Source organism: Ammospiza caudacuta, chromosome 4, assembly GCF_027887145.1.
Source record: "Ammospiza caudacuta isolate bAmmCau1 chromosome 4, bAmmCau1.pri, whole genome shotgun sequence".
Classification (NCBI taxonomy): domain Eukaryota; kingdom Metazoa; phylum Chordata; class Aves; order Passeriformes; family Passerellidae; genus Ammospiza; species Ammospiza caudacuta.
The window spans coordinates 25,077,887-25,091,284 of record NC_080596.1 but is presented as its reverse complement, the minus strand read 5'-3'; the positions used below and the strand labels follow the sequence as shown (position 1 = coordinate 25,091,284).

Below are 13,398 nucleotides of genomic sequence, written 5' to 3'. Positions count from 1 at the left end.
GTAAGATGTGTCAATCTTGTTTTAGCTACATTGAATTTTGTGTTAATCCTGGAAAATGTTAGTGCAGTGAGTTGGTTTTGTGCTGTTTCTCTCTGCAGTTACTAATTCCTACTTCAGTTAAGTTTCCTTTTGCACAGCTGCATCAGCTTATCGAGCAGCATGCATGTTCTGCAATTTTTTTGACCCTATAAACTATTTGACTGGACAAAAAGTATCTTGGGTGTGGGGAACTTGTTTTAATAACACTGCAAATGACTCTTGGTGGTAAGCTGATTTGGTGCAAATGCTGGATTTTTTCCTTGCTGGTAGCTGTCGCAACAGTTTTTTGTGTCTCAACAGGCTTTTTGTGATCTAGCCAGTGATAGGTCTTATCAATTTTTGCAGGATATATGCTTGAACCTGATCAAGAGAAGAGACCTGATATTTTTCAAGTATCTTACTTTGCCTTTAAAATTGCCAAAAAGGAGTGTCCAGTGTCTAATATAAATGTAAGTACTCTTGACTTTGCTTGTATTTTCAGTGTGTTATGTAGGTAATATTGAGAAGTCAGTGAGAGGAGCTGAGAGATCACATCAGTTCTGTCACATGCCTGGTTCCTCAGTGTAACACAGAGCAGAGAACACGTCAAGCTCCTGTTGTGTGCATGCAGTATGAGTAAATAAAATATAAATTAATCTCTATAAATAAAATGTTCTTAATTGTGAGGGTGTAGCTCTGTGGGCTGTATTGATACCATTCCAATACCTGGCTTAGGATTTTAGCCATTAGTAATCTCTTAACACAATCAGTATGAAATAGAGAGATATTACCTTGTTGACAGTAGAAGGCTGAATGCTGTAAGTGGAGTGTCAAGAGCATGTGTTTTTGCTCTTGGATAAACCCTTTGCTTAGGCGTCCTTAGCAATTGTGGTAGTCCATTGGAAGGACTCCAGGGAGCTGGAAAGCAAGCAGAGCAGTACTTGAGTCAGCCTGCCTTCTTAGCCTTGCTTTCTGTGGGGGTCTGAGCTTGGTCTCAAAGATGACTTGCTTCACAGATATAACTGTCTGTACTACAGTGGAATTTGGGGACTTTAGCTAATGTTGAATATTATAAAGTGGCTCTCAAGGCAAGCATCAGGAAAAATCCATCTCATAATTGAGTTTACAAGAAATATTGGTTGTAGCAATCTGTCTTCAGAGGCAGACCAGTGAATTTTCTGAGATCTCTTTGAATTCCTTTTTTCCTTTATCATTGTAGAAGGATGTCCTCAGTCAATTTGAGTTTTGCCTTTTGGCAACACAGATTAAAATAAACCAGGAAGTCTTGAAATACTTGATAATTAACTGTCTCTATTTGTGACCAGATTTAGATTTGTATTTATGTGCATTTGTCATGAGAGAGGATTGGTGTCATCCTTTGCCCCAAGCTGTCATATTTCTCATAAAACAGTCTAGGTGGTGTGGGATTAATTCAGGAATTTTTCAGGTGGGGGTAAGGTAAAAGCCCATTGAAGCTTTGGTGCTGTATGGTTTTCTGGAATTTGTGTTGTGGTGGAGGAGCAGCGTGTGCTAAAAACAGTTTCCTCCAAAGATTGGTCTTTGCTTTAGAGCATGAGGCTGAAGTGAGTCTCTGTGTAGTCACACAAAGTACTTGGAGACCATGTTGCACTTTATTGTTGGTAGCTGGCAGTGTACCTGAAGTGAAGCAGCTGACAAAAGAGTCAGACCAGTCAGGTCCTGCTTTACTTCTGCCACACACTGAGATGATGTAGAGATACTGATAAGGTAAACCCTTTTCAGGTACAGCTCTGAGTTCTGCATGAAGCCTTGGCATGTGGAGGTTTTGAATCCAAATATTCCTCTTGAATATGTATCAAATTTTTTTCTTTCAGGATTTTGGTTTTTTAATTTATTCAAATTTGTTTTTCCCAAGAATTCTCCTGTCCCCTCAAGTCTTCCTGAACCCATGACAGCTAGTGAGGCAGCTGCTAGAAAAAGCCAAATAAAAGCAAGGTGAGCAGGGGGATGTGACTTTTCTTTCTCTTAATGTTGTTAAGCTACATGTTTGTTTAAAATCTGTTTTCATACACTTGTGAAGAAATGAAGTATTACCTCAGTAGAAGTCATTAGATAAACTTGTGTTTCGAAGTGCTTCAAGTCTGTTTGGATTCCACACCTTTGCTTTTTTAATTATATTGAGAATCCATGGAGGGGAACTGATGTTTTGAAGGTAAATGGGTTTTGTTTTTGAGAAATAGAAATTTTTATGGAAAAATATTCACTTTTTTTGTCCTTGTTAATAACAACAAACCCCAAACCATGGGAATTCCTCTCCGTGCTTGTTTTCTGCTATGATCTAGTGCGTATGCATATAAGTCTGATGCTGGGTAAATCCTTTACCTTTCCTTTCCTTGTCAGTGGAAGTTATTTGGATTTGAATCTGCCAGCACGTGTGACTCGATATTTCTACATTCAATTATAATTATCAGCTTCGTTTGCAAAAAAAGAGGAACAAAACCTGAAGAAATTCGCAGCAGTAGAAATAATTTGACCTAACACATAATGCTTTCCTTTCTCTTATTTCTTGTACGTATGAACAGTAGTCCTGTTTCTAATGGTAGTGTTGTGGACTCAAGCACAGGACTGGAGTTTTATGGAATGAATTTTAAGGTACTTACACGCAGTGCTGAAGTAGAGTAGCACATTATTGAGACATAACTCAGCTGTTAAGAGATGTACTGTGTCAAATTTGAAGTAGAAATATTTGTGTTTTCATCAAGTATCTTACATGGGAAAATTGTCCCTTCAGAATAACAGATGCTGTTGGACCAACAGAAACCTCAATTGCACCACGACAAAGACCAAAGGCCAACTCGAGCACTGCCCCTTCCAGTGTGCTGGCGATCCAGAGCTCAGCAACTCCTGTCAAAGTACAAGTTCCTGGGGAATTTGCTAATCGTGGGCAAAAAGGTAACTTCAAGTCTGAGGATGGACCAAAATAAGGAAGCAATTGTGCCTTTCTTCCTCTTCTTGCTCTGCCAGAGATAACATTTACAACTCAGTTTTATCGGTCTTATTTTTTTGCATCCCAAAAACTGAATCTTCAGAAAGATTCTGACTGTATGAGCTGTAAACTTGAGGTGCTGCAAAAACTAAATTCAGACTGAGAAGTGCAAGTGTTTTTTCTTTGTGCTTAACACTGGTTTTTCAATGAACTTGCCCACTGCAGACAGAAGTTCACACTTGTTTTGACTTGTGAATAATTTGAAAAAAGTACAGAGCCCTTCTGAATCAAACTGGGTTTTTTTGTAGCAGCAACAAGATTCTCCTGTGCCTCAAGAAGTCATGAGATATCACCAACCTATTGGTGCTGTTTGAAGGCTGGAAACATGTCACTTCTCTCATGACTGACGGATTGATTCCATGTGACACTGTGGGTGCAGGAGGAGTTAGGGGAGACTCATTTGAGTGAAATGGGTTTTTGAAAAATCCTTGTGTTTTCTCATTCAGAAGGAGTTATGGCTGTGATAAATACTTACTGAAATAGTTGACCTTTATACCTAGGACACTTTCTAATTGCGTTTTATGCTGTTATGTGTCTGCTGCAGAAGAGGAAAGAGTAGTTTCAGGGATGGTTTTGGAAAAGTCTCAAAAGGCCTCCGAGAATGTTTTGTCCCAGGTATAAGTACTTTTTGCTAGGTGGGATCCATGTAACATCCAGCTTGAAAAGCTTTTTCTGTTATGACAAGGAACAGATCATTCCTGGGCACTTCAGAATGTAAAACACATTGTGATAGAGAAAAATTTATGGTACTGCCTGCCTCTTAAAAGGTGCAGAAGCAATTGAGTGGCAAAATTCATCAAGTGCTCTGTTTAAGGGAATTTGATGGATGAGCTAATAGTTTCCTTAGGGGGAAAAAAAAATCAAAGTATGCCTGTGTTGAATGCATACAAAGCTGCATGCTTTGAGATAAGGGTTTGAGATCCTGCAGTGTGTAAATTAAATGCTGGTAAAGCAAAAGTCTGGAACCCAGCTTGCTCTCATGAGACCAGGGGGAAGCTCCCAGCATCTTGCATGTAGACGTGGTTCATTTGCAGGCTTGGAATTACTTGTAAAGAAGTCAACTTGGTATTTACCGGGTGTCCTGCTTGTCAGACTGGGAAGAGAAGTTGAAAGAGTGTCAGCTTGAGGTGAAAAACAGCCAGGGACAGCTCTGGCTGAAGCTGGGGTGTCTGGATGTCATTAGTGTTGTCTGTCACAGGAACCACTCGACCAGGGAATGGACAAGACATCTCACAGTCCCAAGGGACCACCCCCCAGCAGCACAGGGTCCTCCAGCAGCTGCAGCAGGGAGACTGGAGACTGCAGCAGCTGCACCACTTGCAGCACCAGCCCGCCATGCAGGATGCTTATATCCAGCAGGTACAGTCAGATCTGTTAGGTGTTGGAGACTCATTGTATGTGTTCATAACCCTTGGGATCATTCAACAGTTCTGCTGGTGCTGCCTGTACTTTTCCAGCTAAAACAACTTCAGTTCCTTTTTGCTTTTGCTTTGTTCTTTCATTGGCCCTGTAGTGTCTGTCCTAGGAAGTTGCTTGCCTTGTGCTGTGTTCTTGCAGTTTGATCCTGAATTCCATCTTTCTTTGCATCACTGCTGTGTGATTTCAAAGCTTTACCCATGTGTAAAGGAGCTCTGGATACATGTTAGGAGTGATTATAGGTGATGTTGTGCTTGCAGTAGATGCATCAGTTGTGTGGCTGTACATGCACCAGTGCTGAATATGTTGTGAAGAATTGGCTGGGGAGTGGAGGAAGGAAAAAGCTTCCAAACAGAGTGGTTGAAGTGCAGTGACTGAATTGTGAACTGGCTCTTGATTATGAGATATCTTAATTAGAAAATGCTGTGGAGTCATAGATGTGATAGTCAGAAGAAGCATTAATTAGAATACCAGCTTTTTTCTGAGGGGACATCATTACTTTCTAAAGCTAGTTTTTGTCTTTCCAGTATCACCAAGCAGTGCACCAGCAGATGGTCCAGCAGCAGCTGTTGCTGCAATCTGTGTACCAGCAGCAGCCTGTCCAGTCACAATATCCTGCCATGGTAAGTAACAGATAGTACAGTCTTAAAATATGGCCTGTGCTTGTAAATCTACTCTTGTGTAGATGCAGTAAGAGAAGTTGCACTGAGCTGTGGACCTGATTAATAGCATGCAGTTTGGCATCTAAAATAATAATTAGTTGGTGGGAAGTTAATCCAAACCAGCTTGTCTGGAGTTGCACTTGTGTATTATTAATAGAATGGGATCTATCCCAAATTTCATAAGGTCTGTCTGTGCTAATTTGAAATGTATTTGGTTAATGTTTCCAGTACCAGCCACAGCAGCAAATACATGTTACACAACAGAGTGACTGAAGATGGTGACATGCAATTGTTACTTGAAAAGCAGGAGAGCTAACTGCCATAGCTTGTTTTGTAAAGATCAGGAGAAATTGTCCTGAAATCTTGTATTAAGATTTAAGAAGAGAGTATGATGAACCCACAATTAGCAGTGCTGCAGTGGCATATATTTGGGTTGCAATAATGACAGAAATATAAGTGGTAATAGGCTGGAGAAGAGAAGCTGTCTCCCTGAGCTGTTGGAGCAGTGTTTCTGTGCCCATGTGTTCTGGAGGGTGGAGGTGGCTGTAAGAGCAGCACTGATAGTTGGCAGAAGAGTTTCAGCCAGCCCATGCATTTTCTGGTAACACAGTCCTGATCTCCTCAGGTGCAGCAGTACCAGCAGGCTCTCCTGCAGCAACAGATGCTTGCTCAGCAGCAGGCACAGCAGGTGCAGTCCCCTGAGTATATCACTTCTCCACAAGACTTTGCACCAGCCTTAATCTCCTACCCCAGGTCGCTCCCAGTGCATGGTGGAACAGTGGCAGATCCTCCCTACCCTACAAACAGGTGAGAATTGTGGCTCAGCTGAGCCTGGGGGTTACTCCTGGCTTACATTTCTAGTTGTGGTGAACACTGCCAAATCCTTTTCTTAGAAGTTACTTGCTTTGGTAGTAAGAGATTACTTAGAGCAGTTGGACAGTGGGTGTTCAGTGGTAAAGGATATTTTGGGAGCAAAGTGAGACAGATTGTCAACAGATGAGCCTGGTATAATTTTTAAAACTATTTCTTCCAGTATTTCTTGTTCACAAATTTAATCCAGGAACTCAGTGCTAATCACTTCACTTGGGGTGGTCAGTGGTCTATGTTGAATGAGGTTATGTGCTTCTGAAATGAGTTTTGAACACCCTGTTGAGAGCAGCTTTGTAGTTGGCCTTGATGTGCTAGGGCTGCCAACTCCTGTGCTCAGAGGTGTGACCTGAATATGTAACACCAAGTACACCTCAGAAGAGATACAGTCCCTGAGGGGTGGCCCTCAGACCTGTCTTTGCATAATAAATGGTAATAAAGGATGACTTTTGCATTAATTCTTGTGCACGGTGGTGTATGTAATAAAAAATCCCCTTCCTTTGACTTAAAAGAACCTAAAGATCTGTCCAGTTTCACTGATGTTAGAAACCAGGTTATATATTTGTCTAGGTTCCTATTAGGCTTCTTTTAAATCAGCCTTCAGCTTTTTTTGGGATGAGCTCTTAATTGCTTGTGTGTAGGACTTGGCATTGTGAAGCATGTCTCAGATTTTGACCCTGATAACCAATCCTGTGTTTCTCTATTTGTTTCCTTGAACTGACTCTACAGGTCAGGCATTTCTGATGCTGAAGCAATTGCCAGTTACCCCAAGCAGAACATCAGTAACCCACCTGATATGTCAGGGTGGAACCCATTTGGAGAGGACAATTTTTCCAAGTTGACAGAGGAGGAGCTGCTGGACAGAGAGTTTGACCTGCTCAGATCAAGTAAGGGACGCTTGAAGGCTTACTTTGCTTCCCAGTAAATGAGGGCTCTGTGGTTGCTCAGCAGTTCCAACACCTGCCTGTCCAAGGACCGTGCAGGCTGTGTACAGAACATTCTTTCTGAGCATTTGAGGGCACAGTTGGGCCTGTCTTCCTTTCCTTTTCCTTTTTGAAAACACGTCCAATAGGAGCTCACCGTCTGAAACTGGTAGTTACTGGCTCAATTACTGCAAAAATGGTAGTATCTTAGCTCTTCTACACTGCTTGTGTCACCTGCATTGCCAAGAGGCTCTCAACAGCAGAGGTATGTTGTCAGATGGGAAGAGAATTTTGGCTGCTTGCTTTATTCCTTTCCAGCTTTTTTCTTGCACACCAGAGAAGAAGATTGTGTGGGTCTGATATGTCCTTTGAAAATGCCTGAAAGAAAATTGATCTATTACATTATGTTAATGTTTTGTACTGTCCTTTTTGAGTGGCTACATGTAAGGGCTGGTTTATTGTACTGATATGGCAATAGTTGAATAAACTTTTTCCTCGTGAAGTCAGTTATCTCCATGGTTTTTACTTGGAATTACCTTCTGTTCTTAATCGCTGAACACATGCTTGTTAGTTGCTCTTCCTATAACTGGCTTTGTTGAGATTAGATTTATTAGTGGGACTTGGAAGATGTGACAATGTTAAAAAACAGATTGTATATGCTTGGCTGTCTATCAGCAAGTTTCTTGCAATTAAAAGTACAGTAAAGTTGATTTTTGAGTAACTGGAAAAAATACCTTTGCCTTCAGTTAAGTGTTTTTTCCTATTGGATGTGCACTTTGCACTTTACCTGTTAATCCTTTAGGAAAGTGACTGGGTGGGTTTGTTTGTGAGGCTCTGATTTTAGTTTTCCTTTGTATCCTGTGTGGATTGAATCAGATTCCTGTTTTTGGGTTGGAAATGTAGCCTGCACACATTTTACAGTCAAATGTCTCTCTGGTAGCTGGGAAAAATGGCTTATGTACTAGCTGAAACTTAGCATTCCTTCCAAGTCCTAGTTAAGGATTGGATTCAGTAGTAGAATAGAATATCTGTAAGCAAGCTCCTTCCATGTGCGGCCCTTAGTTTTTTGCACTTGTGAATCTGGAGCAGGTCAGTTTGTACCGAAGCACAAGGCCACCCACTTTTGGCATCTGTATTCTGAATTCAGGACTGCTGGCGCTGCTTTTACAAGTTGGATGAGATTGATTTGGTTAAGCCACAAGTTTTGAACAAATGCAAGGACCAAAGGAGATGATAACAAAGGTACATTTTGGGCTCAGTTCTTCAAGTTAATTCAGTGCAAAAGAGAGCTGGATGTGATAACTTACCTGATATGCTGTATCTGAAAAGCAAATCAAACCCAACAGCACAGCTCTGCTCAGTAGTAACCAGCATTAGGGATTTTAGTTACTCACATAGAGAAAGTGCAGAAATGACCCCGAGTTGCTCCCTTGCCAGCAGCACACTAGATGGCAGCCTTGTCTGTAGGGATGGGCTACCTTACAGCTGCTCTGAGCTCATGGGGCTTGGTGTCCCTCGGGAGGGGGAGCACTGCTGGTTTGTGTCTGGCTGTGCATGCAGGTACACATGTCACAGCCTTCAGAGACCTTTTAACCTGGCTATTTGTTACTGAGGGTGTTGTGCCAAAGATCATGTGAGCATATGTGGCAGTGTTAATGCCTTTGCTGCAGTCAAAGCAGGAATAATTATGCTCCATGTTGTCTACTGGTGCTTTCTCAGACTTGGCTGGAATAATGGGAGATCAGGAGATTTATTGTAAAATTAAGTCTTGTACCTATAAAATTGTTTCAAATCATGTGAGACTTGGTGGAAGTTCCTTAGATATGCATTAAGGTTGAAGGCTGAGTTCTCTTTAGGTGTAGGTTATCTTATATGTGGGGAAAAGGCTGTTGAGTACTAAGTATCTTCTTTGCCATCCAGAGAAAAGAGAATTGTGGATGCAGAGTTGATCAGTGGTTCTGTTTTTCTTTTACTAAAGCCAGCTGCTGTCCTGTAGTTTATAACTCACATACAGTGGTGTGTAAGTTGGTGGTGCTCACTAGTGTTCAAAACATGAATCCTTTCTTTCTTTTCTCAGAAGCCTAGTTTGTATTGTTGAGCTGATGCTTTTTACATAAATTAAAGATCTTTCTAAATCTGACAAATATTTTTAAAGCTTGCATGTTTGACAGTAACACCTAACTAAATATGCAAAGCCTTTGTTAGAGGATGATGATGTTGCCACAATTTGTCAGGCTGGCATTACCATCAGATTTCATGTGTTGAGGGGCTTAATGTCAGTGTGTGCAGTGATGGGTACTGCTGGGGTGATTAATCACTTCTCTCATAAAAGGGGATCCAGTTCCCAGGACAGAACACATTGCTTATACTTGGTGAGGGTTTTCCTAGTAGAATGGTGCTGGTTACAGTAAGAGATAATGTGCAATTGGATGGATTTGTGAACTGAGCATCTTTGTGGAGAGCTGTGACACAGAGTGACAGCTTGGAGCTCCTGGCTCTTGTTGTTTCTCTGTTGTTGGTGTTGCTGTGATCATGGGTTAGTGATGGGCCAGAAGTGACATCTGATGCTGCATTTCTGACAGCACTGTGAAGAAGTAGATTTCTTCCTTAACTCTTGTAACCACTTAATCATCTGTGCAGAACTGGGAGCCAAGAAAGTGAGTCTGCTTCCTTGCTGAGAAAGAACCCCCAGCCCAGCTTCCATAGCATTGCACAAAGGCTTGGGATCACCCTGGTGCTCCTGCAGGGACAGGTGTGGGTGCAGGACCTCTCAGGCACTCTGCCTGTCTCCTGGCAGTAGGAAAGAGCTGCCCAGAGCAACTGTGCAGGCAAGAGCTGTGCTGCTTACAAGCATACAGGATACTCCTCCCTCACCCTGTACAGTGCATAGCTTTGCATAGGTGTAAGTCCTTCTGTTTTTATTTTATTTTACTTTATTTTTTGTTCTGTTCCATTTTGTTTTTTACAGACAGGCTGGTGGACAGGAGAGCATCTTCAGATAAGAGTGTGGAGCCACATGCTGCTCCACAGACAAGTCCTGCTGAAGATCCCTTTGGTTCTGTACCTTTCATTTCTCAGCAAGGCAAGTTCCATCTGTGACACGATTACCTCGTAGCTGTATGCATACATACCTGTAGGTGTATGTATCTGCTGAAGTATGCACAGCAGTTCAGGACCAAAGAATGGCCAAGGGCTCTGCTGCCTCCTAACAGCACTTGGTTGAAGGGATGTGTTGGTGCATTCTTTACCTCCAATTAAAGTCACCTGTGCATCCAGCTCCTGGTGCCTGCAGAGCCTTGGGACCAACTGTGTAGGGTGGGCTCTCTTGAGCCAGAGCAATGGGCATCACCTGGGCAGAACCACAAGGGCTTTTGCTGAAGGGAAATTGCTTGCTAAGGCCAAATTTTGCTACTTCCCTGTAGTCTGCTTCTGACTCAGTTTCTCTAGTTCAGTTGTCCAGCCAAGTGAAGACAGTTGGCATGCTTCTATGCATTTAATGCACAGTTTTGGTATAAGTTGAGTCAAATGCAAATATTTTACATTGTCTGTACATGGGGAGGGTGGGCATTCGTTGTTGCTTTTCAGTTCACCTTTGACTATGTTTACCTATATGGAAGTAAAAATAACGTGTTATGTGGGCATTGTGAGTGGGAAACTGCATCACTCTGCAACTTAAACAGCAGCAGTTTTAACATTTGGTTGATCAGCACTTTAGTATTCATTTTGGTACCTTTGACAAAGTAAAACCTGTGTGGTGGTTGAATGGTAAAAGGAGGATCAGTCACTTCTGCAGCCACTTGGATTTTGTTGTGAGTTCTTATGTGAGAAAGGTGCCTTAGTATGACATGTACAGACCGTTCTTATGGAACTTCAAAAGCTCAGGTAACATGCCTTAAAATAAATCAGCTGGGGTCAACCTAAGGTAGTATCTGTGTTTTCTTTCACTTCGGTCCTTCATTCTTGGAGATGCTCTGGTAGGGCTGCAAGTGCTTACAAGGGCACTGGTGCTCCACATGGTGAAGGGTGGGCAGGGTAATGCTCTTGTCTTGTGCAGAGCCTTCGGTGAAAATCCCTGTGCCTGCTCCTCTCCCTGGACCTGCATTCATTCTCCTTGCTGTAGGACTGTGTTCTTAGCTTGTACTGGTGTTTTGCGCTCTCAGGACAAGTTTGCGTTCTGTCACCTTGTTCATGGTCAGTAGTTCAGTGCCATGTGAAAGCCATTTAATGAAGAAGGGTTTGCTCTGCAGGTGCTATTGGGAAAGGTTTCTCTAGCATCTTCATTCCAGATGTTGCTTTGAGTTAGAGGTAAGCCTGAATTCACATGCAAAACAAACAGAAAATAGCTTATAATCCATTTAAGATGGGGGCCATCAATTATTTTGTATTCATACCCTTGTGTCCAGAGGTTATTGTATTGGCTTCCTCACCTGCCATCCTGGAAGTGCATTTGAATGTTTGCTGCCTTTTTTAGATGATTATAATATAGCTTTAGATTGTAACAAATGTCTTCACTGTGTTTTTTCATATGCTTTATTTTTGTTGCTTGGAATCCAAGCTCTAATTCTTGATACACTAAAAAAAAAGGAGTTGCTTCTATTAAGGGTAGGAAAAATCCCCTGAAATTCGGTCATGACTGAAAAAACAGGCTGTTTGAGACATGTTGAGCTGGTTGTATAATGTTAGCCGTGGCACTGGAAAAAAATTGTGCACTTTTCTATAGCCTTTTCTCCTGTGGACTTTTAACTGGCACTTAAACAAGACTGAATATTGGCTTGGTTTCAAGACAGGTACTGTTAATGATGTGTTAACTGTGAGTTGCACTTAGTAAACAAATCAGGTAGAAAAAATATTTAAATGTTAATATTGATCTTCTAAAAGCTTATGTTCTCCACTGAACTATTCTTGGTGATGTCTTGAGAAGAGGAGTTGCAAGACAGATAAGAAATGAAGAAAGCTGTTGACTTGGATATATTTAATTTCTAACTGAGGGCTTTCTGGGGCCAACTTGACAAATGTCCCTCCCTGATACTTTGATTTCTGCTTGTACTTAACACTGTTGTGTGAATGTTCTTTCTGGTTTGTTCCTTGTGATTGTGAAACGTGTAACTGAGCAGTAAACCACCTGTGTCCCTTTCTCAGGGCATCCAAGGGCAGGGGATTGCTTGGCAAGTGGAACAGAGGATTAATACCTTGAGTGCAATTCCTGTGTTTACAAGAGAGATTCTGGGATCTTGTTCAAGCACAAGTTTTATTTCCTTATTGTAATGTGTCTCAGGCCAAATGGGAGTTGTGCAACAGTGTTTGCCCTGGGCTCTGGCCACCCGAGTTCTGACTTGTTGAATAACAATGACATGAAATGGTGACCTTATCAACATGGTATCTTTAAAGTAAATAAAACTGACTTTCTTGAAGAATGACAGTTCTTACTGAAGTTGTGTTCTACTGTAGCTGCCACAGTTCCATCTCAGAGGTTGGGGTTTTTCTGCTTGGTTTTCCTTGCTCTGGCATAGGTCTGATGTATAAATCATGTGTGTGGTCTGTGGCTGAGTAGAGTCACTCAGAGGATCACTCCTGTTTTGGAGGCCTAAGGGTTCTCTGCTGAAAGCAGCTCTTCACTCAGTAATTAACTGACTTGGGTCACCTCCTGGGGGAGAGCAGCAAGATGGTGAATGTCATGTGTCATCTTTGGACCCACCAACATCAACTGCTGGTAATCTGGCTAAGCAGGTGTCACCAGGTATGTTCACCTCTGTCTGGCAAGGTGAGGCAAGGGAGCAGCAGAGGCTGAAACTGGAAGCCTTTGATCATCTGTGGGCTGCTGTGACTTGGGATATTTCCTGTGGAGCTGAGAGTGCATTTCAGGCTGGCACTGATGCAAGGGTCACCAGGAGAAGAAGCCTGCAACTGGATGGACTGTAGCTGCCTGTCTGTTAGACCTTCTGTGCTTATTTTTGTCCAGTGGGAATGGAGAGCCAGCAGCAACACTTCTGTCTCTTGGTGTGCACAGAGGGAAAAGGTTTGAGATGAGCTAACAGGTGTTGGGTGCCTCTTAGTTTGGGGAATAGGGAACCACTGTGGAAGCTCTTGGTGTCTCTCACCCTTGGTGTGTATCCTACTCAAAGTGTTCTCACGAGTAAACTTGCTACTCACACTACTTTATGCCTGGATTATTGTGGACAGTAGTAGTGCCTTAAGACCTGGCATGACTGGAAAAGAAACCTGGCCTGGGAAAGAATTCAATTCTTGATCTGATAGAAACAAACCCTGCATTGCTAACTTCTTAAAGAAAGAGAGAATTGACTAGCCAGCACTGGGGCACTTTATGCACTTCACATGTGGAAAACAGGTTCTGGTTCTGGAATGTCTGAACTGTATGGTGACGGTGCAAAAAACATCTCCTGTGGACAGCCTTTTTGAATGGAAATGTTTGATTCAAGTGTGTTAACCAGCTTGTGTTGTAATCCCCTTTGTTATTATCAAGTGTTTC

General features: G+C 42.1%; 1 protein-coding gene across 4 annotated transcripts in view; it reads left to right on the top strand.

The window, feature by feature from the left end:
• Window positions 1-13,398, top strand: part of BMP2K (BMP2 inducible kinase) — a 49,116-nt gene that overhangs the window by 24,842 nt on the left and 10,876 nt on the right. For 3 of the 4 annotated variants that reach the window (XR_009274656.1, XM_058803557.1, XM_058803559.1), the window contains 8 exons: window positions 385-488; window positions 1,913-1,992; window positions 2,789-2,949; window positions 4,242-4,402; window positions 4,987-5,082; window positions 5,747-5,928; window positions 6,718-6,875; window positions 9,880-9,993. Coding sequence is in view for 3 of the 4 variants with exons in the window: in XM_058803557.1 (XP_058659540.1) it covers window positions 385-488; window positions 1,913-1,992; window positions 2,789-2,949; window positions 4,242-4,402; window positions 4,987-5,082; window positions 5,747-5,928; window positions 6,718-6,875; window positions 9,880-9,993 (1,056 nt within the window). In the remaining variant the exon portion in view is untranslated. The remainder of the gene's footprint in view (window positions 1-384; window positions 489-1,912; window positions 1,993-2,788; window positions 2,950-4,241; window positions 4,403-4,986; window positions 5,083-5,746; window positions 5,929-6,717; window positions 6,876-9,879; window positions 9,994-13,398) is intronic. The other variant, XM_058803558.1, reaches the window with a different exon arrangement.